The sequence below is a fragment of the Kogia breviceps genome, chromosome 11 (genome assembly GCF_026419965.1).
Source record: "Kogia breviceps isolate mKogBre1 chromosome 11, mKogBre1 haplotype 1, whole genome shotgun sequence".
In the NCBI taxonomy this organism is placed as follows: Eukaryota; Metazoa; Chordata; class Mammalia; order Artiodactyla; family Physeteridae; genus Kogia; species Kogia breviceps.
This window is the reverse complement of record NC_081320.1, coordinates 9,523,450-9,548,329: the sequence shown is the minus strand read 5'-3', so window position 1 is coordinate 9,548,329 and position 24,880 is coordinate 9,523,450. Positions and strand designations below refer to the sequence as shown.

Genomic DNA, 24,880 nt, shown 5'->3' with positions numbered 1-24,880 from the left:
TTTGTGTTTTTAGTCATTTTTCAACTTAGGTAAGATCAGAAAAGAGGTTTCAACATAAAGAAGGAAAACAAGTGTTGGCGAGAATATGGAAAAATTGGAAACCTCGTACACTGCTGACAGAAACATAAAATTAGAGTCACCATGACCCAGCAATTCCTCTCTTAGACATATACCCAGGAGGACTGAAAACATATGTTCACACAAAGACAGAAATGTTCATGGCTGGGACTTCACCGGCAGTCCGGTGGTTAAGACTCCGCGCTTCCACTGCTGGGGCACGGGTTCAATCCCTGGTTGGGAACTAAGATCCCACGTGCCATGTGGCACAACAACAACAAAAAGAAATGTTCACGGCAGCATTATTCACAGTAGCCAAAAAGCAGAAACAACATCATCACCTGATGAGTGGATAAACAAAATGTAGTATATACCTATTGTGGAATTTTAGCCATAAAGATCAGTGGAGGACTGATACATATTACAAGACGGATGAGCCTTGAAAACATTTTGCTAAGTGATAGAAGCCAGATACAAAATGCCACATAGTCCATTTAAAGGAAATGCCCAGAATCGGCAAATCAATTGAGACAGAAGGAAGATTAGTGGCTGTAAGGGGCTGGGGCAGGGACAGGAATGGGGCTGAGGGGCACAGGTTTCTCTGGGGGGTGAGAAAAATGTTCTGGAATTAGTGGTGATGGCTGCCCAACCTGTGACTATATTAAAAACCACTGAATTGGGCCTTCCCTGGTGGCGCAGTGGTTGAGAGTCCGCCTGCCGATGCGGGGGACGCGGGTTCGTGCCCTGGTCCGGGAAGATCCCACGTGCCGCGGAGCGGCTGGGCCTGTGAGCCATGGCCGCTGAGCCTGCGCGTCCGGAGCCTGTGCTCCGCAACGGGAGAGGCCACAGCAGTGAGAGGCCCGCGTACCGCAAAAAAAAAAAAAAAAAACCACTGAATTATACTTCACAAGGGTGCATTTCATGGTAGGTGAATTATATCTTAATAAAAATAAATGTGACAAAATGTTAACAGTTGGTAAATCTAGCTGAAAGGCATACGGGAATATTCATTGTCCCATTCTTGCAACCTTTTAGCAAGTACAAATTTTTTTCAAAACAAAGTTGTTTTTTAAATGCTTAAAATAGGGACGTCCCTGGTGGTCCAGTGGTTAAGAATCCGCCTTCCAACACAGGGCATGTGGATTCGCTCCCTGGTCAGGGGAACTAAGATCCCACGTGCCACAGGACAACTAAGCCTACGCGCCACAACGAGAGAGCCCATGCACCTCAACCACTGAGCCTGTGTGCCGCAATGAAAGATCCTGCGTGGCGCAACTAAGACCCGATGCAGCCAAATAAATAAATATATATATTTTTAAATGCTTAAAATAAATTCACAGTCATTCCTTCTTGATCCCTCAGAGTGGATCTGGAGGGTGGGATCCCCCTCTCAGGCAGTTGGAGATTAGGGATGGCAGGAACTTTAAAGTCATCCAGGTCAGCCCCTCATTTACAGATGAGGAAACTGAGACCCAGAGACCAGTGCCTTTTAAAGGTCACACCTTGGGCTTCCCTGGTGGCGCAGTGGTTGAGAGTCCGCCTGCCGATGCAGGGGACACGGGTTCGTGCCCCGGTCCGGGAAGATCCCACATGCCGCGGAGCAGCTGGGCCCGTGAGCCGTGGCCGCTGGGCCTGCGCGTCTGGAGCCTGTGCTCCGCAACGGGAGAGGCCACAACAGTGAGAGGCCCCCATACCGCAAAAAAAAATAAAATAAAATAAAATAAAATAAAGGTCACACCTTGTTGGTAACTATCTCCTCACACGTTTCAGATTGCTATTCCATCCTTTTCTCTAGAGCTGTTTACTTTTCTCCCAATCTTTCATCCACGTAGAATGCTTACCTGGACTCTCGCCAAATTCTCAACATCTTTCTGAAGTACGTAGGTCCAAGGTTGGGGGAAGGAAACCCACCACAGAGACGTATGTTAGCTACTGAACAGGTGGTGAAGAAGGCATCACTCCAAGATCAGAAGAAATTTCAGGAGTTCTGAGGAATTAATGCAAAAACGTGCCCTAACGCTCGTGCGCTGGGGCCTGCTCCCTCCCCATCCCACTGGGCTGACTTCCAGATGGAGACGTGGGGGTGGGACTGGGTTTAGGTGGGTGGTTCCCCCAAACAGCCAGGATGCCTGCAGGCAGTGTCTTCAGGGGTGCCAAGCACTACTCAAGAGAAGCACTGAGCTCAAAGTAGAAAAGAATAAAGACAGGAAAGTCAGAAGCTGGGTGGGCCCGGGAGTGGAGCTGGAAGGAAGGGGCAAGTGTAAGAGAGAAGGAGAAGACACAATTCCTGAGGACAGGGCCAGGGTAATCAAGGCCCAGTTTGCCTGTCTGAAGGTGGGCAAGCCTGATTTCAAGGCCCAGTCCTGTTCCAAGAAAGATAGGACACACGGAGCTCCTGCAAGAGAGCAGAGCTGGTTGGTGGCCACGTGTCCTGTAGTCACAGTGAGGAGGGCTGAGGGGGAGATTACAGGCATCCCATCTCCATCTCGTAGGCCCACGCCAGCAAGGATCTCTGACTGGCGTAGGCCGTGCCCTCGTGCTCACATATCCCAACCAACACTGGTGGCGCCGTCTCTGAATCCAAGACCCCAGGTGTAACCATCCACATCTCCGGCGACAGGATGAAGCCCCAAGTCCTTGGCCACAGTTTAGGGAAAGGGACATGATCTCAGCAGGGCAAGAGAGACTCATCCTGGTCCTTAAACAAGAGGTTAGTGTCAGCCTGGGGCTGCCGGGGGCCGTCTTCACCACCTTTGGAGGCAGACTGCCTGAGTCAAGGAGCAGAGCAGAGAGACGGAGAGAAATCACGCCTTCACATCATTGTTTGAGTCCCAAGATCCAGCCAGGTCACCTTTTCAGTTATGGGAACCAGTAAATTCCATTTAATTAAGATAGTTCTGCGTTAAGAGTTCCGTATCTTGCAATTGTGTTCTGACAATAACTTTGACATTCCAGACCCACATAGGCTGGGTCCATCCACCTAATCACCCCCCTCTAGTGGGTGTCATCACTGCTCAAGACACCAGCTCGGTGTTCCCTAAAGCCCGTCCCTTTCCACCGACAACATCGTTCTCTCAGGAAAGCCATTCTTCAAGGCCCGTATTAAGTGTCTCCATCTCCATGAAGCCTTCCTGTCTCAAGGCTGAGCCTACGGTGTCAAGGGGCGTCAACTGCCTTTTGTCAGGTTTCTGCCTTCCTGACAGCTGGATCGGAAGGTCCTTTGTGGGGACAGAGCTTTGTGACCCATTAATTTAATGGCTGAGAGCATGGACAGCTGTGGGTGAGATGTCAGCTGAAAAGATTCTCTAGTGATCTTGAGAAAACTGCTCTCCCCCAAGACACAGCCATCTCTTCCTCCGTTCCCCAAGGCTCTCCCCCTGCCGCCCTTCACATCCTGAGTCTTCTCTTGCGTGCGGCCCACTAGGCCTGCGCCTCTGGCTCTCCCTCCCGTCGCGTGATGGGTCAGCAGGAACTGGGGCTCCTGAGTTCCCTACTCGGTCACCTGGCTGAGACTCCAGGCCCTGGGGGCCAACTGGGCCTGCTCTTCGGGGTCCGGGCCTCCACCCCACTTCCCACCCGTCCCCCACTCCGCACACCCTCAGACTCTTCCACTGGACACCAGGCTGACCCTTCTTCACAGTCACCAGTCATTCAAATAAACCCTCCTTTCTCTTCTCAAAATCCCTCCAGGGCTTTCCACCGCTTTTAGTTCCTCAAACGGGGCCCCCTTGCCTTTCTCGCCTCTTCTCTCACCACGTCCTGGCCGCCAGGTGTGCTTCTGCGCTTGCTTTCCCTCAGCAGGAACTCCCCCCACCCCACTTCCAAACACCCTCTTACACTAAGCTGCCTCGTCCAGGAAGCCTCTCGCAATCCCCGAGGTAGGAACCAGCCTCCCCTCTGGGCGCAGCACTTTTCCCAGCCGTCCGGTAGACTACTTACTTCGCTCTACCTTTCCGTGGTCGAGTCCATCTCCCGGACTAAGAATATGAAATCTTTGGAGACAGCGCCCCTGAAGGTCATCACATTTCTCTCACGGTGCCTAAACGGTGCTTTGTACACAAGGCACCTTTCGTAAATGTCTGAAATGAAACGAAATGAGAGAGCGAACCCACTCCCAGCTCCCGAGAAAGACACGTACTCTTCCCGGGAATTAAAAAAGAAGGCCCAAGTGGGCTGCTCCTCCAAGGGGGCCCTGAGCTCTTTCACTGTGATGCACGCTGGGGCCCAGGGCACGTGGGTAACCGCTGGAGGCGCTGACGTTGGTTACACTCCTGGAGCCGACTGACCTCACACACCTCTCCCTGGAAGTCAGTGATCATTCCCCGTGGCTTCAAGAGGAAGCGCAGCTTCTTCTGCACAAGTCCTGGCCCTGCAGAAGTCTACTTCTCTCCACACAAGGGCTGGAGTTCAGAAGCCACGCTCTCTCCTGCAGCTCACGGAAGGCAGAGGGAAGAGCTCAGGGTCTGAAGTCAAGGACCTGGGCGGAGGCATCTATGGCTCCCAGCCTCGGGACCTCAGCGCCGGTGCCGAAGTTGTCAGGGATTAGGAGGACCATTTAGGTGCAAATGCCTTGCATGGAGCAGGTATGCTCAAGTCCCTTCTAACTTGTTGAAAATTACGTCCACACTTCCTCAATTTCTCCTGCCTCTCTGAGAGGAAGGGAACGAACCAACTCAGGGAAGCTGCGACAGAAGAAGGACGGGGAGCCACTGGCATTTACATTCTTATTTGTGGTTTCTGGGGTTTTTTGTTTTGTTTTGCTTTTAATTTTTTTTTTCTAGAAAAAAAAAGGAACACAACCAAGGGAGTTTATATGACAAACTATCAGTGTCAGGAGGGCAGGGGAAAAGAGAAAGAAAGCCCAGAGGCGTGGGGCTAATAAAAAGTGGGTTCCGAAGCACGCAGAACGGTCCACAGGGTCATGTCTGGGTCCTCATGAGATGACCGGTCACTTTGGCATGCGTGTTCGGTGCCCGGTCTCCTGGCCTGCCTGCTCAGACCCCCAGGGTCAGAGACAGCTGGCTGCACCCTGGAAATCTGCCAAACTCAGACTCTACAGCAAGTCAAGACTTAATTTAGCTCCTTGGCTTTGTGCTCAGGTATCACACGGCGGTCTTTCTTGCCTAAGAGAAGAGTCTAGAAGAGTGTGAGAGTCACCACGGGCCACACTTTGGCATCGCAGTGAACCCCACGTGGCCGCTCACTCAGGCGCAGACATGGCCTTCACCACCGACACAGGCGTCTGTCCAGACGTCCTCAGGCAGTCTGGCCAAAGAAGGACAAGGGACATGACAGCCCCTGTCTAGCCACAGGTCAACCATGGTGCCCGTTCTCCAGTCTTACTCTGTCTATCGCCTGTGAAGGGCACGGGGATCCGTCTGCTTGTTGGCTTAACGCTGGACACTGATTCCAAAGAAGCATGGCCATTTGCATCCACACCATGGGTCTCTCCGGTTTCTCCCACTTTATGCCCCATATCTCAGGGCAGAAAATTCAGCCGATCCAGAGCCACGTGTGGCCAACAGAACAGCCGGAGTGATGGCCAGGCAAGAAAGAGCCGGTAGCACACTGTAAGACCAGAGTACATTCGAGAAGGGGAGAGGGGCGGCAGGTCACAGTCTAGGGGACACACTGAGCCTGAAGGGCATAGCCGGGGCCGCTCGCCTGACAGGGGGTTCTGACACCTCATGCAGCAGGGCCCCCCCCGGTTGCAGTTCCTACGTGGAGAGCGGCGGGCTCCCCGCCCTGCTGCGGCCCCTGTTCCTGCACGGAGGCCAGGTTACGTCTCAGTGCCGCGGTCCTGAGGAGCACCACGCTGGCCAGCCAGCCAGGCCGATGTGGCTCTGGGTTCCAGAGGGAGGCCGCAGGGAGCCACGGTCACTGGGAGGAGGGAGCAAGGGAGGAGGGCTGCATTCTGCCAGGAGGGATTCGGGGAGGAACTACCGGGGGCTGGGAGGGTGTGCGGGCCCCAAACATTGCAGGGCCAGAAGGGACGGGACAAATAGCTGAAGGACGACGATGACAGTCTTGTCGCTAGTTTAAAAAGAGAGTATTGGTGCTGTTGCTCAGTTTTGTTTTTCCCTTTTAAAACCACTCACATTTTAAAAGGTGACAGGGCTGGGGAGATTTGGCCCCCTTCACACTGATCCTTTCCGGGGGGGCCTCAGGCTCACGCCGGGGCGCCGGCCACCAGGCAGGGACGGGTCGGGGAGAGCACATGCTCCGCTTCCCAGAAGCCACCCCTTCTCCCTGCAGAACCAGAACACACGTGACAGGCAGTCCAAAGACTAAAGTGCAGAGAATTCCACAGAGCGGGCAGCCCGGTACTGGGCACTCCCAGAGGGGGCCGGGGCAGGGCTCAGCCCAGAGCTAGGCCGCGGGGCACACGTGGACAGCTAGGAGGCAAGCCCGCAGCCCACGGTCCCCTTTCCCTTGGGCCCCGTGGACGCCTCTTCTAGCGGGGACCGTCCACTGTCAACAGCTCCCCAAGGAAAGCCTCAGTCTCAGAGACAGGGCCCACGAAGGGGGAAAACGTGTACGACCATCCCTGGTTGGTAATGACGAGTGACCGCGGAACGAGAGGGGGGTGGAAAGAAGGGAAACAGTGCCGTTATCTAAAACCAGTGAACCCCAGGTTTTGAGAGTGGGGATCCAGGAACAACGCTAAAGGCAGAGTCTCTCCCGGGGAAGGTTGGTGAAGACGGTCCGGAGCCTCCCGGTGAGGCCCGCTGGGGAAAGGAGCACCTCTGGGTGTGGAGGGCGCTGCAGAGTGGGGAGGGCTGCCAAGGAGGAGGGCCCACGGCTGGCACTAGGGTGTGTAGGCCGGGGGCGGCTGGAACTGGTTGATGACCTCGTACTCCGCCGGGTAGGGCTCGTTCTCCTCCATCTCCGAGAGCAGCTCCAGCGCCTGCTCCTCTTCCTCCGTGGGGTAGTGGCGCAGGAGGTTGGCTGCTGTGGCCAGGATTGAGGCCCCGCCCGCGCCTGCCACCAGGTAGAAGCTAACAGCAAAGGTGACATAAACCTGGGAACCGTGGTACTTCTTATGTTGCTGCTGCTGGGCCAGGATGAGTTCGGAAGCCCAGTAAGAAAAACCGATGACGGTGGCACACTGCAGGACTGGGGGACAGAGGGAGAGCAGAGAAAGGGGGCTAGCAGGCACCCCGCAGCCGGGATGCTTGAGGAACCAACTGCAGTCTCTCTACCCAAACCCCATTTTCAGAGAACCTGCCTGGTCCCAGACACTGCAAGGGGGAGCTCTTGTGGCCGAGGTGGGAGACAGAGGCCTGACCCCACCCGGGCCAACTAGATTCTCTCTGTCTTAAGAATTTGTGATTGGGGACTTCCCTGGTGGTCCAGAGGTTAAGACTCTGTGCTCCCAATGCAGGGGGCCCGGGTTCGATCCCTGGTCAGGGAACTAGATCCCGTGTGCCACAACTAAAGATCCCACATGCCACAACTAAAGAGCCCACTTCACAACTAAAGATCCCACACGTGGCAATGAAGATCCCACGTGCCACAACTAGGACCTGGCGCAGCCAAATAAATACATATTTAAAGAAAAAAGAATTTGGAATTGGGATACTAGGGCTGCTAGAAGTCATTGGGTGCTTCAAGAGGAACAGACAAGGTCGTGCAGTTTGGGAGCTGGAGTCGCTGATACCTAGGGCAAATCAACACAACAGCCCCATCACGAGGGAGGAGAGAAGCCTCGTATGAGCAGAGAAGCCTGGTCTGCAGGGACGCAGGAAGAGGGAGGAGAGAGAATCTGAGACCATGTACTCCAGGGAGACACAGTGAGACACTGTAGTTCCTCCCTTACTCCTTCCAGGCCCCACGAGCCTGGCTGAGCTTCATATCCTGTTCTTAGAAAGCCATGATGTAAATCCTAACAATATTCTCTCCCTACAGCTCAGCTGAGTGGGTTTGTGGTCCTGGCAGGCATACGTGCAAATGACGGAAGCAAGCTGCTCTCACACTCCGGTGCTCTGTGAAAGGCTAGAGCTGAAATGAGCATCGGGAACAGTGTCTGCTCATGACACCCCTTCGCCCCCACCTGCAACTCCAGACAGGATGCCGCCCCTACCCTGTGGCAGTTCCTCCCCCACTGGGAGTAGCCCGAGCTTACCTGTGAGGATGTGGGCAAAGGCATAGCGACGGGTGATCTTCAGGGCTGGATGCTTGGGCCCAAAGACATCCAGAAGGAAGGCGGAGAGACTACACAGGATGCCCAGGAAGCAGAAGGCGGCGATGACCCGCAGGAGCAGGACTGTCTGGGGATTCATGCAGAAATCTGTAGGGGGAGAACCAAATCCTCAGGGTCCCAGGCAACACCCTGGGGCAGGAAGTCCCCACCTGGGAGGAATTCTCCCCCCCACCACAGGCCCGGCGAGCCAGGGGAGGACTGGAGGGAGGGCGTGGTCTCAGCTCCTACTCCCAGTGGGACTGCAGAGGGGGTGGAGGAGCCTCCCTATTCGAAGACAAGGACCCCTGGGTCACCGCTCCCATGTGCCTCGAGTCCTTCCTCCCTTTCCAACAAGACTAGTCCAAGTGCAGGGCTCCACTTCAGTGTACGGTTGACCCTTGAACAGCATGGGTTTGAACGGTGAGGGCCCACTTACATGTGGACTTCTTTTTCAATAGTAAATACTACGGTACTACACGATCGGGGTTGGTTAAATCTGCAATGTGGAACCACGGATCCGGAGGGCCAACTATAAATTACACACGTTATACACAGATTTTCAGCTGCTGGGAGGGTCAGCATCCCTAACCCCATTGTTGTTCAAGGGTTAACTGTACTTGCCACGCTCTCCTAACCATTTTTAAGGATCCTGACAATTAATCAGACATGTTAACCCATTCTGCTAAAGCAGGCTTTGGGCTGGCAGGAAAAGCCTATTGACCTCTGAGCTGAGACAGCCAAAGGGACGAAGGCCAGAGGCCCATTCAAGTCCATTCTCTATCCAGTCACTCATTAACAACGCTTTTGTTCAAAAAGAAGCTGAGGCAGTTTAGAGAGCCTTGTAATTATAAGAGAGGACTAAATAGATGGGGAAAGCTGGTGGACTGGACCTCCACATTTATTTTTGCTCTCTCCCCGAACCCTATTAAAACAAAAGAAAAAAAAATTAAGACATAAACCCACACAAAGAGAAGAAAGGCCAAACAAAATTCTGGAAGCTGGGAAGTAACGGTACTCAGAACTAGAACTGATTTGACAGAATAGATAAACTGAAGTATAAGCCGGAAATGGGAAAAGCTAAGAAGCAACTAGGTTTACACCACAAAAGCCTGCAAGGCTCAGAATCTGACAGCCCCAAATACCTTCTAAAATGAGGGCAAAGCCATTGGGGGGTGCTCTCTCTACCAAAATGAGGGAATGAACCAAGAAAAAGGAAGATACTAAAACAGGAGACCCAACATTCAAAGTGTAAAGAGCCCCCAGGTTCACAGTGAAAGATACCAGGATGACATCTACACACCAGACACATCAAGCAACCTACATTTCCCTCTAGGACTTAAATGCCATTCTTTCCTTTTTTCTTTTTTTTAAAAAAATTCCATCTAGACCACACTGTCAGTTCCCTTTGATATCTACGCAAACTGCCATAGTTCTAGAAACACACGGACAGAATAAAGGCTGGTCCAAAAAGATACCATTTTAAGCTTTGATAAAAAGTAGGAAATGGGCCTTAACTTCCTCTATTCAGCCACTGGCAAGTTCTTCTTTTATTTAGGCCATGGGTCACCAAGTGATTTGGGAAAATTTGAAGAGGGCTGGCAGACTTACACTGTAGGCTCCTTTCCTGAGTTTTTTTTTTTTTTTGGAGGTGGGGAACCACAAGCTTTATTGGCTGAAAGTTCTCCTCAGGAGCCTGGCCTGCTGGGCTTTCCTGAGTTTTGATCTCAGGCTGAGAGGCTGTTGGACAGTGGTTATCACTCTCTCGTGCACGGGAGAATCACCGGGGTGCTGGTTGAGAGCGTGTTCCCAAGCTCCAGAGATTCTGAGCTCTTGGTCTGGAGCAGGGCCTAGGAATCTGGATTTTTATCAGCAGCGCAGGGGGCCTAAGGCTTACACCCCAAGAAACACTGATCCTGGACCTAGAGGGAGGTGAACGGATGAAGAAGAGTCCAAAAACCTGGGGAGGGCACCTGAGATCAACAAAGCAGACCCAAACCAACCGACATTGATCGCCACCATGGGGTCCTAGACAGAGGGCGCAGGCTCCCACGCACTAAAACCAGACCAGACATGCAGAGGCCCTGGGCCTTTGTGACAGCACGCACTCCCTGCCTCCTGAGGCTCAGAATTCACCAGGCAGATGTTGCCTGAGCCCACACAGGATTCATACGTCTTGATGTGGCTTCAGGGCTACCTGTCACTCTCTTGTCAGCTAACCATCTGTTTTGGGGCCCAATCATCCAGCCTGAGTGATCGCCTGCTGCTAGGAGGCTTGCCTGTGCATTAGCTCTGCCAGCAACCAGGTCCAGCCTCCATTTAATCTGGCCCCGCGGGCCTGAAGGGGTCTAGAAACCCACAGCGCCTCTCTGAAACCAAAGCTCCTGGAGACGAGGGCTGTCTCCCGGCTGCACTCTGAATATTGCTAAAAGCTCTCTGAGACAGTTCTTCTGGGGTCCACATGGCACGTGGCAGGACGAAAGTGTTCTTCTAGTGCTTCCAAGAATAACCTGTGAGTGGCAGCGTATAGGGGCTTACATCACACTCCCGCTCTGCAGCAGGCCGCGTTCAGATTCCTCCAGCATAACTCAACGTGACCAGGCCCTCTGAGTGATGCTTTAATTGTAGTACTTAAAGTCAACTCAGTGTTGTTTTTTTAAAATTTATTCATTTATTCATTTATTTAATTTTTGGCTGCATTGGGTCTTCGCTGCTGCGCGCGGGTTTTCTCTAGTGGCGGCGAGCGGGGGCTACTGTTTGTTGCGGTGCGCGGGCTTCTCATTGCGGTGGCTTCTCTTGTTGCAGAGCACAGGCTCTAGGTGCGCGGGCCTCAGTAGTTGTGGTACGTGGGCTCAGTAGTTGTGGCTCGCGGGCTCTAGAACACAGGCTCGGTAGTTGTGGTGCACGGCCTTAGTTGCTCCGTGGCATGTGGGATCTTCCCGGACTAGGGCTCGAACCCGTGCCCCCTGCGTTGGCAGGCGGATTCTGAACCATTGCACCACCAGGGAAGCCCTCAACTCAGTTTTAATTTAGCAGCCAGTTTTAACTGAAAAATGTAACACACAAGGCTTCAAAGATACTCTCTTTGGCTGCATCAGTGAGAATAGGATGTTCATTTGATTATCATCCTTTAAAACGTACAGCCACTGGATACACTTCTGTGTCTTATGTTTCAGAATACACTTATCTTAGTAATAAGGAAGACTTGCACGGATGTCTAGCTGCCCCTCCCAAGAGACAAACACTGCTGGCAGTTTCTCGTGTGCCCCTCCAGGTATTCCTGCCTGTGCACGCAGATGGGGCAAACGTTATCTTAGTTAAGCCTCACGCCACTCTGGGGGATTCATCAAATGGTTCAGATGAGGAACTGGAGGCTCCAGGAGGTTAAGTGACTTCCTGCAGGTCACACGGCACAGAGCTGGACTCCAAATCCAGGTCAGGCTCCATCGCATCATGAAGCTCCCAATCACCAAGCTCCAGAGTTAGCCGTTTTAATTTTTCCCCGATGGAGCTAATCAATCAAATCCTAAAGAGCTGTATTTGAATGAAAGGTCAAAAGTGGCTACGAATGCTGGAAGAGCCATCGTCAGTGCCAGCAGCTGCTGAGCTCACTAAGGGAAGCCGGAAGCATGAAATCTCTTCTAGGCAGAGAAGGTTTGGGTCGTTAAGCAATAAAAGGAGCTCACACTGGGAATTAGTGGGCAAAACCTGCTGGGTGTGGTCAGAGCTTCTGCAGTCACCAGAGTCTGGCTCTTAAAAGCAGAAGTCACTGGGCTTGGCACCCTATCCTAGCCCTCCCACAGATTATATGTCACCTTGAGCAAGTCACTGAATGCCCTTGGCCTCTACGCTCACCTTGTCAAAGGGAAACTATAACACCTGCCCCACCTGCACAGGGGTGCGTGGGGAGAGTCAAATCACAAAGTGCCGGGGATGAGCCGCCCCACTCCCTCTGCGCTGGGCGGCCACAGCAGTGTCTCTTCTCTGGCGTGCCTTTCCTCCTTACACCGAGACTGCCCCGTCCACACACACGCCAGCCAGTGTGGGCCAAAGGAGGAGCCCACTAATGCCAGACTGAGGGCCTGTGCCACCAGGCTGATGATGCAGTCGAGAAGGGGCTTTGGACACACAGTTCAAACAGGTTTTGTTTCTACGTGACGCCTTCTGCCTTTGTCTACTCCAAAGCTCTGAGCAAAGCTTCAGGCTCAGCGGGGAAGTCAAGTGGGGACTTTCCTTGGAGTGATGCTAATAGATACCCCAGGAACCTACCCTACATCCCACAGCGGTCTCAGAGCACGCAGGGAAGACAGGCAGCGTGATCCCTGACACGCTTAGAACCCAGCCCGGACTCTCCTGGGGTCGCGATCTCAATGTCTCTTTCTTTCCTCCCTGTCAGACGTCAGTATGGCAGAAAGGGCAATGAATACCTGCTCCATTGAGAGGGCCGCCAAAGAGAAGCAAAATCCTCAGATGTTACGTGTGTGTTATTTTATTTGTGGAGAGGAATGGCACATGGGCAGGGTCCTAATTTTAAATTCAAACCAGTGGTGCAGGGAAGTCCCTGGTGGTCCAGTGGTTAGGACTCCGTGCTGCACCGCTAGGGGCCCAGGTTTGACCCCCGGTCGGGGAACTAGGACCCCACAGGCCGTGTGACACAGTCAAACAAATAAACAAACAAACAAAAATTGTTTAAAAAAAACCAAAACAGTGGTGCATCCACTACACTCCAGTAAGACAGAATGCATCCTACCCTCCAGTTGTGCTGTGGCCTGTTTATTTTGGTAACTATTGCTTGACTGTCCCCTCCAGTCACTGGGGAAGAAGGCAGCTGCTGTATAATAGGATCCCAAGGAAATGACTTTGCCCAAGGTCATTGGTAAGTCACTGGGCTGGATTTGTTTTGAAGGCCCTGGCTCTTCATGTCTACCTGCCCATGGCTCTCACCCCTCCTGACCCAAAAGGGCTGCAGGCAGGACGCTTAAAGTGGCTTCTGGCCAGTTCCCTTCTGTCCCGTCTCCTATTTCCCCCCCTCACTGGAGTCGCTGAGTCAGAGGCACATCCCCGGGGGCCCCAGTCCTTCCAGCACCCACCTGCGCAGCCACTCCCCAGTGTGACTTTTTTTTTCCAACCAAGGTTTCTGACACAAGACTCCAAGAGGGCCCTCCAGGGCCTGGCTGGGTCATCCCACAGATTACCGATGGTCCTAGCCCACCTGCCTCTGCGGACAGGCCCCACGGGATCGGGAAACGCCAGCTGCATCGGTCACCGCCCCTCAGACACTCCGGCCCTTCCTGGAAGGCCCTTGATCTTCCCGTGGCTTGCTGTCAACCATGATTCCCCTGACTTCACATCCTCGACTCCCTCATTCTCCAGAGATGCTTCCTGAGGCCGTGGTCCCTGCTGCCCTTTGCTGGGCATGCTTGAGAGGCAGAGAGGGACTGGGGCTCGGAAGGAGTGATTCTCTGGGCTCCCCTGCTGGGGGCCACTCTCAGTCTGGGCACATCTCTGCCTGCCCCCTGGGCCCAGGGCAGTGGCAGAATTCTGGTGGATCATTTTTTTCTTTTTTTTTTTTTTGTGGTACGTGGGCCTCTCACCGTTGTGGCCCCTCCCATTGCGGAGCACAGGCTCCGGACGCGCAGGCTCAGCGGCCACGGCTCACGGGCCCAGCCGCTCCGCGGCATGTGGGATCTTCCCGGACCGGGGCACGAACCCGTGTCCCCTGCATCGGCAGGCGGACTCCCAACCACTGCACCACCAGGGAAGCCCTGGTGGATCCTTTAAGCCGACTGCATTTGTTAAAGCCTTCAGGGCTTTGGGAATGACAGCGGGAGGATGAGTGGCTTTGCCTCAGCTCACCAACGTAAGGCGATGAGGAATAAAAAGCGCAGCTTTGCCCAGGCTTGTGATAAAAACTCAACTAGAATGGGGAAATAAGAGGCCTGGGACAGCTCTGATGGAAGGAGAAAGAAGCCCAATGTGCGCTAAGGTACAGTGGTGAGAGTGGAGTCCATGCCACTCAAATTAGCTGTGTGTCCCTGAGCAAATGACCTGACCTCCCTGAGCCTGAGACATGTGTGTGTGTTTGTGTGTGTGTTGGGGTGGGGGGTGGGATCATGACAGTCCCTACCAAATAAAGATGTTGTTGGGCTTCCCTGGTGGCGCAGTGGTTGAGAGTCCGCCTGCCGATGCAGGGGACATGGGTTCGTGCCCCGGTCCGGGAAGATCCCACATGCCGCGGAGCGGCTGGGCCCGCGAGCCATGGCCGCTGAGCCTGCGCGTCCGGAGCCTGTGCTCCGCAACGGGAGGGGCCACAACAGTGAGAGGCCCGCGTACCGCAAAAACAAAAACAAAAACAAAAACAAAAACCACACAAATAAAGATGTTGCTTAGGAGACACTACAGCCAGGTGTGAAGTGGGTTTAGCACAATGCCTGGCACTCGGGCAGGGGGCCAAGAAATGGGAAGACACCGTCCCAAAGCCTGCTGGCCCTGGCCGCTCCCTGTCGCCTGCAGAGACCTGGCAGAGTCTGTTCTCCCTCTGGAAGCATCTACAGGCACCGGATCTGTGCCCCACAGCTCTGCTCCCTCCTGAGATGGGGAATATCCCAGGCTTCCATGCTAGGATATCTGCCAGGCCCTTAGGCTCACCACAATCCCACAGAATAGCATACATCTGAAGGCCCACTGGGCACCAAAAAACCAACCGGTACAAAGAAGAAGAGAAACAGGGACCCTTGGATTCCTTGCCTTCTGTGGTAGCTCATGAGGTACCACTGTCAACTCCTTTATTAATGGACACCAAGTGTTCCCAGCTTGTAATGGCCAAGAAGATGGCCAAGGAAAACCAGGCCGAAACTATTCATGGGTTAAGATCCCTAAACACACGAACGGGCATAATGTAAAGGTGAAGGCAACGTGTTTTATAAAAGACAAAACCTGGCCTGGATAATTTCTCAGAAAAGGTAAATATATATGTAAAGAAAGGAGAACTGCACCAAGAATTTATTCTTGCGGAGCACAGGCTCCAGACGCGCAGGCCCAGTGGCCATGGCTCACGGGCCCAGCCGCTCCGCGGCATATGGGATCCTCCCAGACCAGGGCATGAAGCCGTGTCCCCTGCATCGACAGGCGGACTCTCAACCACTGCGCCACCAGGGAAGCCCCCAAGAATTTATTCTTATTTTTGACATGGCTTTGACAAGGATGCACGCCAGAGTGGACTGAATGACCATGAGATCATTCCTTATGACGGCTGAAGTAAAGCAAAGGTTAAGAAACATAAACGAGACAGCGTCACTTGAAACTGGAGTCAACGGTGAGGTACACTCAGCTATGCCACTCCCAGCCGTGTGACCCTGGAGAGATCACTTCACTTCTCTGAGACACCAGTTTCCTGGACCTTTAGAATGAGGACATGGGATCAGATGGCCCCTCCCCTCATGGCATGAATTTTACGAGCCTCCCTAGGAATGATCTGAAACAGAGAAGCATCGTGAGCTCTCTCCCAGTTTGGAAATGACGCCAAGCCCTTGAAACACTGACCACCAGGGGATCAGCTGCCAAGGTCTGGGTGAAACGGTGGAAAGGTGGCAGCTGTTCCTCAAAAAAAGGCAAGTGCAGGGGAACGCGCTAAGGGAAAAACCATCCAGACTCAACTCAAGCTTGATGGGCTTTCTGCCGTCAGCTACACGCCACAGAAAAAGCTGCATGTCACACGGCCTCCATCATGTGGATAACTTTGCTCGTCATGAGCCAATGCAGAGAAAGCTATCGTCAAGGTGAAATCTAGAAACAAACCAGAAGCCCCCAACCTGTTCTCTACAAAATCATCCTAAAGCTTCAAAGACTCAAGAGAAATGCAAAACAGCAAGAGAACTCTCAGAGAAAGACAAGATTAGGCCACAAGGATACGGCTTTTCAGCCGCACCTGCCAAAGTGGTATATATGATCCAAGTTCTCCAAAGGAAAACTTGACCTTTTCACCAAATCCCAGTGCCTGAATCCGTAAAAAGGCAACGTGAAGACATCTAACAGGATGAGCTTCTGATGCATGGGGCAGTAAACATCTGGAATGAATTACAGCCAGGGATGGCACAGGGAGAAAGCATTCAAGAATGGTTCAAAAGGCCTTGGGGGTAATGAACTCCGCTGTTACTAAGGGCTGTTTGGAATCCACTGACCATTTTCCCTGTAAAAGCCAGGCAGTGCCATCCTGCCCCCCCCACCACACAGCCTTTACCTTCATTACTACAGACAGGGTGGGCAGGATGAGCTACAGGCCTCCCCTGGGTCCAGTAAAGACCATGGTCCCTTTCCCCTTTCCTCTGCCTCCCCGGCTGAGAAGCAGGATGACAAACAAAGCAAACTTACCTCATTCGGGCACACTTGTGAGGGTTCCAAGAGCCAAATTCCTATTGTTTTACTGAGGGTGGCAATGGAACTGACTTCTGGTTACTGAAAATACCATAGACTCCCTTTGTCTCTAACAACAATCAAATTACTGTACAACTCAAAAACATCTTTTAAAATCTAGCCATATTTAAAAGTTCCTTTTTCTCCATCAGTCAGGCTGTCCCAAAGAAACCTTCCTGTATCCCAGAGGCTCCTCAGAAGGAGACAGCTAATTGTGATGTCTAGCACCCTTATCTTCTCTCCACATACTGCGCCCTTCGCCCGGCAGAAGCCTAAAATAGCGGTCCAGATTAGCAAGGCGTTGAGGAGTGGGTGCTTGGCTGAATAACATCAGAATTAATGAGGGGCTGGACCCCAAACAGAGCCACCTGGTGGGCATGAACACCAGGCAGGAATGGGGCTGTTTCCTTCAACCAAGTGCCTGCCCCAGGCTATCTCAGCTCCAGTCGGCACCCTACCGAGGAGGCCCTGTCATCCAGAAAGAAGAGGGCCGGCGCGCAGCGCCCTCACCTTTCAGCAGGTCCGGGTGCACGGAGCCCAGCACGTCGGAGACCCCCAGCTCCTGGCGGGAACAGGTGCCACCGTGGATGTGCAGCCAGGCAGGCTCGGCGAGGGCAGTGCACAGCGCGGTGATGGACAGGGCACCCGGCAGGGCCGAGGCCAGGCTACGCTCCGGCTGCTTGGGCAGAGCGCTGCCTCCCGGGTTCCTCCGCCGGCGCCCGCCAGGCAGCCCTGCGCCTCCGGGGGCGTACATGCCCGGGGCCGCCCGCCGTCGCTCCGCGGTCGCTGCTGGTCGCCGCCGACCTCCGCCGAGCGCACAGAGCCTGCCTGTCCGGAGGAAGGAGAGCAACGCACTGGGTTCGCAGAAGTGAGGCTGGCGCAAGGCTGTCAGGGCCGACACCGGAGGATGGGGGTGGGGGGGTGGGACCGAGGGCAGAGCAGAGACAGGAGAACTGCAGAGGTTCGGGGGGCGGGGACAGGGTCCCTGGAGTGGGGCTGCGGAGGTGCAGGATGATGACCCGGAGAGGGCTTGGGGGCCCGCTGGGTCTTGGCAGAGCAGAGTGGGGAGGGGGGCTGGGGCGGAGTTATCTGTTACTGGTGGAAGAGAGACCCGGCCTAGGAGTCTTGGCCAGAGGGTGCCGAGGGGCGGAGGACCAGGCTGGGCCGCAGGGATCGGGGACCCAGGATCTGGGAACAGCGCTCTGGGGTGCGACCTGTGCCCAGAGAGGACCCACCCCTCACCGACTCCTGATCCTCACCGGTCAGCAGGCCTCAGTGCAGGGATGGCGTCGCTCCGTCCCGTCACGGGCTCCTCAGCTGCCACGGTCCGAGCGATCCCAGGCCACAAACCCGCAACGCCCGAACCAACCCGGCCCCGATCCACTTCCGGCTTCCTCCACCTCTGCCCCCGCCTCCTCCGGCTCCCCGCCCCGTCCCCCGCTCGCTACACAGACCGGGCGCGCCGCCGGCTCCCTGCGCAAGGCCTCACGGGACTTGTAGTTTCAGGCAGTCCCGCGATGCTTTCCGATGGGGGTGGGGAGCTGTGGGGGAGGGGAGAGTGAAAGGCCGACTACAACTCCCAGAGGGCAGCACGGCAGAAGCCGCGGGTGCTTTAGTTCCAAGGAGGACCCCGGCCCTCAGGAGGAAGAGGATTTGCCTGGTGGGAGCCGCAGTCGGCGCGGCTGGCTCTGCTCACCTCTGCCACCTCCTGAGCCGGGCAGCCATGAAGGACTCGCTGGTGTTGCTTAAACGTATTCTGGCGCACCCGGACTCCCGCTGCTGGTTCCTGGCCTGGAACCCCGCGGGAACCCTGCTGGCCTCGTGCGGGGGCGACCGGAGTGTCCGCATTTGGGGCAGGGAGGGTAAGGCCCGGCTGCGCGCCCGCTGCCGCCGAGGGGGTCTACGTGCGTTTGGTGTGGGTGCCAGGCTCGGGGAGTGCGCAGCCTGCGGGGCAGGCATACCCTGGACGGGGTTCGCGGGCCAAGGGAGAGGTTGGAGGGGCCTCCTTAGCCACTCTGAGAAAGGTTTTTCTGGCAAAGGAGTCGGCAAATACTAGAAGCTAAAATGTCAATAGGCTGAAACTGTTGAGGGAATTGTGATAGTTGCTGAGGTAGGAAAATGAGGAGAGAAGAAGGAAAGTAGCTTGCAGAGTAATTTGCTATAGATGATGAAGTTTAAATTTTATCCCAAGGGCGTTTGGGTGCTATTGACAGTTTTAAATTGGGAGGGTGACTCCTTAGATTTGTCTTAGAAGGATGCCTCCAGAGGAAGTGGAGTCAGTTAATATACTGAGTTTCTGAAAGCATGTTGTTAAATACACCCACGGAGCTTTGCCCCCCAGCTCGGCTCCAATACCGGTCCCCATTACCCAATGACATTGATAGTGCTTCAGCACCTTCTCGTGCACCCAGCTCCAGAGCCTGGCCTGTCCTCTGCTTTTAGGTGACAGCTGGATCTGCAAATCTGTCCTTTGTGAAGGCCACCAGCGCACCGTGCGGAAGGTGGCCTGGTCTCCCTGTGGGAATTACCTGGCCTCTGCCAGCTTTGATGCTACCACTTGCATTTGGAAGAAGAAGAATGCTGACTTCGAGGTAACCGGGCTGGATGGGACCAGGATTGTTGCCTGTTTCCCGCCCCGCAGCCAGGGGTGGTTAAGGAACATGAGCCAACCTGGGCCAGTGGGGCTGTGCCCGTGAGAAGGACCGCAGGGGTCTTAGCTGCTGCTGATTCTTTTCCCTCTTCCTGGTTCACAGTGTGTAACCACTCTGGAGGGCCATGAAAATGAGGTCAAGTCAGTAGCCTGGGCCCCATCTGGCAACCTCCTTGCCACCTGCAGCCGAGATAAGAGTGTGTGGGTCTGGGAAGGTGAGTCCAGGTCCCTCCAGATGCAGTTGGGAACCTGCCACCAGATCTCCCCCTGTGTCCCTGACAGGGTCGGTCAGCTCAAGGGCTCCTTTCTTTTCTCTTGCACAGTTGATGAAGAAGATGAGTATGAATGTGTCAGTGTCCTCAACTCTCACACACAGGATGTCAAGCATGTGGTTTGGCACCCGAGCCAGGAGGTAAGAGTCAGATCTCTTGGTGGGAAGGGATTCTGATGTGGAGGGTTGTATCCAGCCTTGTGCTGTTCGGCCTCAAGCTGGTTTTTCCAGGGATCTCTGTCTGTGACCCAGAGACATCAATCCCTTCCTGTCCTGGGAGGGAGAAGTGTTGAAACCACAGACACTTCTTGGGCCCTACACACACGTGCTGTGTTTTCCCTGGCCTCTCCCACAGCTGTTAGCCTCTGCCAGCTATGACGACACAGTGAAGCTCTACCGGGAGGAAGAGGATGACTGGGTATGCTGTGCCACCCTCGAAGGCCACGAATCCACCGTGTGGAGCTTGGCCTTTGACCCCACTGGCCAGCGCCTGGCCTCTTGCAGTGATGACCGTACTGTGCGCATCTGGCACCAGTATCTACCAGGCAATGAGCAAGGTGAGGGCCCAGCCCGGGAGCTAAGGAAGACCCATCTCTGACGAGGCTTAGTCTACTGAGGGGCTGAGACACGTAGATGAGTCACAGGAAACTGGGGTAGAAAGGCAGGTGTGCCACCAGAGGGCTCTAGGTAGAGTGCCGGAAGAGTCAGGGGAGCGTCTGAGCAATGGGGGCCCTTTCATCTGGACTTGAAAGAGTGTGTAGGATTTTAACACGAGAAGAGAATTCTAGGTGCGAACAGCACGAGCAAAGGCATTGAAGGTAAAGACAGCCTAGACTTAACGCCAGCAACAGTGATTCGTGTCGATGGAGCATAAGCATAAAGGGTTTGGAGAGAAATGAGGTGGGTTGGGCTGGCTGGTGGGCGGCCTTAAAAGGCAGGCTATAACCCATCAGACGTAGTTGGCAGCAAAAGGGTTTTGAGGAACAGGACATATCCTTCTCAGAATTCTGCTGCAAAAACGCCAGTCTGGCTGCAGTGTGTAAGGCAGATCAGTGAGGACGGAGACAGAGCAATGAAGATGAGGCCTCATGACTGAGGGTGGGGTGGGGCGCAGCAAATTAGGGTCTCCTCTGGGGCGGGCTAGATACTCCCCTGAGGTGCCCAGGACACGGACATGCCTGAGGCTCAAGAGAAGTCTGTCATGCAGGGGTGGCGTGCAGCGGCTCTGACCCTAGCTGGAAATGTATCTGCACCTTGTCAGGCTTCCACTCCAGGACCATTTACGATGTCGCTTGGTAAGACCTCCCCACCGCCTCCACCCTGCCACCCCAACCATTGGAGAGATTTTAGAGAAGTCAAAAGCCTGTGCTGCTCCCTTTCACCTTTGGGAATACATGGGGATAGAGAGCAGCTACCCTCAAGTCTTCGGATCAGGCCAGACTGTCTCCATGCTGGCTCAGAGCTGGCTGGTCTGGGGTACACAGGAGCAGGGGACAGGCTTAGACCCAGGCCTGCACCTACGTTAAGATTCCAGGCTATGAAGGCAGTTCCAGCCTTTGGGTGTCACACAGCATCATACCTACCATCCAGAAATATTTATTCTTGAAACTGTGGATACATGGCTGGAGAATCCAGCCATGAATCCACAGGGCTGTTTCTACCTTTATGGAGTCTAGAAAAACGACACCACTCATACAGGAGAGTCGATCAGAGGGCAGTTCTGGCCCTGAGAATCTATCCCTAGGAAATAATCCTAAATAATGGAAAAACCTGATGTGCATCTAAGTTTTATTTGTATTAGCAAACATTTGGGAATGGCAAATAGGGACTCAAGTAAAAGTATGGTAGAATTCATATCACTTAAAAAAAAAATGGTCAAAGAATACTTTATGACTATGACAGGGAAACTGCTTATTCCAAGTGAGAAAAGTGCAATTCAGAGTTATATGTAGTTTTTTAGGTTAACTGTATTGGAGGAAAACCTAGATGGCAGCACTTGAAGCTTGGGGTGATGTTTGTGGCTACATATTTGTTAGGGAGGCTCTTCGATAAGATACTTACAGCTGAGGCCTGAAGTTTGGGACGGGAGCAGGCCAGGGGGGCTACAGACCAACCTCTCCTATCTGACTTGCCAGGTTGGGGAGGGAGGAGCCACCTGCGTACTCACTGATGCACATGTTCATCCCAGGTGTCAGCTGACAGGGGCCCTGGCTACTGCCTGTGGGGATGATGCCATCCGAGTATTTGAGGAGGAGCCCGGCTCAGATCTGCAGCAGCCCACCTTCTCCGTGACGGCCCACGTGCCTCAGGCCCATTCCCAGGATGTCAACTGTGTGGCCTGGAATCCCAAGGAGCGGGGGCTCCTGGCCTCCTGCAGTGATGATGGAGAGTTGGCCTTCTGGAAATATCAGCCGTCTGAAGGCCTCTGAGCCACCTTGACTTTGGACAGAATCATGGTTCCCCAGAAAATGTCATAAGACTTTCCCAGCCCCTGAGAGGACCCGGAGGAGCATCCCTGACCTTCCTTTAACTTGGCCCCTCCTCCATGCAGACTTGGGCAGAAGTGCAGGCCACATAACCACTCACTCTTTCCCCCTCCTTTGATACGGAGTCCTTGGTAAAGAGCTACAGAACATCAGTGTATTGTATTTAAGCCAGATTTTGCTTGCTTTAGGGCAGTGTTAAATTTGGAGGTGGTGGTGAGTATACTATTTATAATCATCATATCTATATGTAGGAGGGATGTATCTCAGCCTTTTCTGAAACTATAAGCTTGATAGAAATAATCCATCTGAGTCCCAAGTCCTGTTTTATATTATAAGGACATTCACAATCTAAAAGAATTCCATGGTGAGTCCTTTTCTGAAGTAGGTCCTGCCTTCTCGATTTCTGGGCAAACCCTTGCATTTAAGACATTCAGTCAATACTGAAGGAAATGTTCTTTTGTTTTTGGCTGTGTTGGGTCTTTGTTGCTGCGGGTGGGCTTTCTCTAGTTGTGGCGAGCGGGGGGCTACTCTTTATTGCGGTGAGATTTCTCATTGCAGTGGCTTCTCTTGTTGGGGAGCACGGGCTCTAGGCGTGCGGGCTTCAGTCGTTGTAGTACACGGGCTCTAATACACAGGCTCAGTAGTTGTGGTGCACGGGCTTAGTTGCTCCGTGGCACGTGGGATCTTCCCGGACCAGGGCTCGAACCTGTGTCCCCTGCATTGGCAGGCGGATTCTTAATCACTGCGCCACCAGGGAAGGCCTGAAGGAAATTTTTTGATGTAGGTTGGTTTAGAGCGAGAAACACCTCTGCTTTCCCTTCGAAACCCTTAATGTACCTTCTGTGCTATGTGCTGTGCTGACAGCCAGGAAGTGCTGAGAAATAAATGGGGAGGACATGACCCCTAGAAGGGAGAGTTATTGGTAGCCACAGGTCATGCATTCTCAGTGGGGATGAAAATTAGTCTTGGATGAGGGGCAAAAAAAAAATCTTAGAGACAGTAATTTGTGGCCCTCAAAAGGACCACAGTAAATAAATATGCTGTGGTCTGTTGTATTCGATTTTCATAGTGGGGGTGAGTAGTAAAAAGATGCCGGTTAACCCCCCTTAAGGCGATAATGATGAAAAAATGGGAGAGAAACACTGGCACAGGTAGTCAGTGCTTTAGTCTCACGTTATCCTCTGACAGGCACTTCCAAGTGGGTTTTGACGTGAGGCCCGTCTTCAAGCCCACAGCCTTCACTTGATTTTTTACACCACAGAAATCATGACCGTAGTTTGAAAAGACAACTGGGGCACTACCTAGAGCCGTGGTTCTCAAGATGGGCGTCTGCCGGTCACTGGAAATCCCTAGATCTTTTCAGCAGTTGGCGCCTGGGCAGGAAGCAAGACAGTGGCAGCAAATACTAGTCGTGTCTCCATGCCTTGCTCTCAGTGAAAAAATTGCCAACTTCCCTGAGAACTGTCCTCAGTAGAACTAATGAGAGATAAATTGTATTAAATCTCGACCCTTGAGCATATACAGCTCATGTTCTGCAACGACGGAAGCGCACACGAGCACTCCTGCTGCGCACTGAGGTGTGGATGTCTTGAGGAAAAGCAGTTGTGCAGGTGTAAGCTGAATCAACCGTGTTGTTCATGGCATAACCGTTTCTACGTGAAAGAACGAGCAAGTTGTGGTATTTAGACTTGGCTATTTGGGAGACATTTTCCGGAAAACGAATGGAATGAGCCTTTCACTTCAAGGGAAACTGATAGCGTTGCCAATGATAAAAGCTTTCAAGCAAAAATTAGAATCTTTGAAAACTTGTATTGCCGCCATGAGCTTGACATGTTCTCAATGCTTTTCTGAAGTGACTGGTGGTGATATGAACAAACGTGATCTGTATGATGAAATGTATTGACATTTGGAAGATTTGCATAATTCAGTGAATGAGCATTTTCCAAATGCCTAATGCATGACGTTACAAAATCGCTTATGGGTAAGACTCATTAAAAGTGTAAGGCCAGGGCTTCCCTGGTGGCGCAGTGGTTGAGAGTCCGCCTGCCGATGCAGGGGACACAGGTTCGTGCCCCAGTCCGGGAAGATCCCACATGCCGCGGAGTGGCTGGGCCCGTGAGCCATGGCCACTGAGCCTGCGCCTCTGGAGCCTGTGCCCCGCAACGGGAGAGGCCACAACAGTGAGAGGCCCGCGTATCGCAGGAAAAAAAAAAAGTGTAAGGCCAGTGGGTTTTAATGTAAGAGTATAAAAAGCTCATTGATAAGGTTTCAGATCCACATTGCCTTTAAGAAACTACCACCTGTGGAGTGGTGACATAGCATCACACAGCCTCAATTACCTGAGAAGCCTATTTAAAAACTCCTTTTTCCAACTTCCTATCTCTGTGAAGTCAGCTTTACTTTAGCACAACACACAACCGGTTGTTGTAGCAGGTATGAGAATCCAACTGTCTTCTATTAAGCCAGACATGAAAGAGATCTGCAAAAAATGTAAAATTCCACTCTTCTCCCTGGATTTGTTTTGGAAGTTGTTTTTCATAAAAAGTTAACAGAAGTTACTGTTGTTTTAAAATGCATTTACTATAGTAAATAAACATCAATGGCTATAACCCAGATAATAAGGCTGTTTGGGGCTCTTAATTTTTTGTAGTGTAAACGGGTACTAAGACTAAATTTGAAAACTGCCAACCTAGGGAAATTACCCTTCAGAATCTTTTTCCAATTTTTTGCACATTTATTCCTAATAAACCCCAGAAGGCAAGAATTTGAGAAAAAAGTTTGTAGATCTGGATCTTAAAATCGGTTTTAAGCACCCAGTTGGTGCT

The 24,880-nt window shown here is 53.1% G+C and overlaps 2 protein-coding genes and 1 long non-coding RNA gene across 3 annotated transcripts; 1 reads left to right on the top strand and 2 right to left on the bottom strand.

Annotated features, from left to right (window-relative positions):
• Positions 1-1,353: 1,353 nt before the first annotated feature.
• On the bottom strand, positions 1,354-3,686 carry LOC136792123 (uncharacterized). The gene is made up of 2 exons (XR_010835368.1): positions 1,796-3,686; positions 1,354-1,559 (listed from the first exon to the last, which is right to left on the bottom strand). It is a non-coding gene; the product is annotated as an uncharacterized lncRNA (long non-coding RNA).
• A 1,935-nt stretch (positions 3,687-5,621) lies between these two features.
• TMEM127 (transmembrane protein 127) lies at positions 5,622-18,382 on the bottom strand. The gene is made up of 4 exons (XM_059078515.2): positions 17,908-18,382; positions 17,159-17,476; positions 8,183-8,347; positions 5,622-7,173 (listed from the first exon to the last, which is right to left on the bottom strand). The coding sequence occupies exons 2-4, from the start codon at positions 17,400-17,402 to the stop codon at positions 6,866-6,868; spliced, it is 717 nt and encodes a 238-aa protein (XP_058934498.1). The 5' UTR covers positions 17,403-17,476; positions 17,908-18,382; the 3' UTR covers positions 5,622-6,865.
• CIAO1 (cytosolic iron-sulfur assembly component 1) lies at positions 18,163-22,517 on the top strand. Its single transcript, XM_059078510.2, has 7 exons — positions 18,163-18,510; positions 19,091-19,239; positions 19,402-19,513; positions 19,622-19,710; positions 19,925-20,126; positions 20,777-20,864; positions 21,758-22,517. Exons 1-7 carry the CDS (start codon positions 18,372-18,374, stop codon positions 21,996-21,998), a joined length of 1,020 nt encoding a protein of 339 aa, XP_058934493.1. The 5' UTR covers positions 18,163-18,371; the 3' UTR covers positions 21,999-22,517.
• The last annotated feature ends 2,363 nt before the right edge of the window (positions 22,518-24,880 follow it).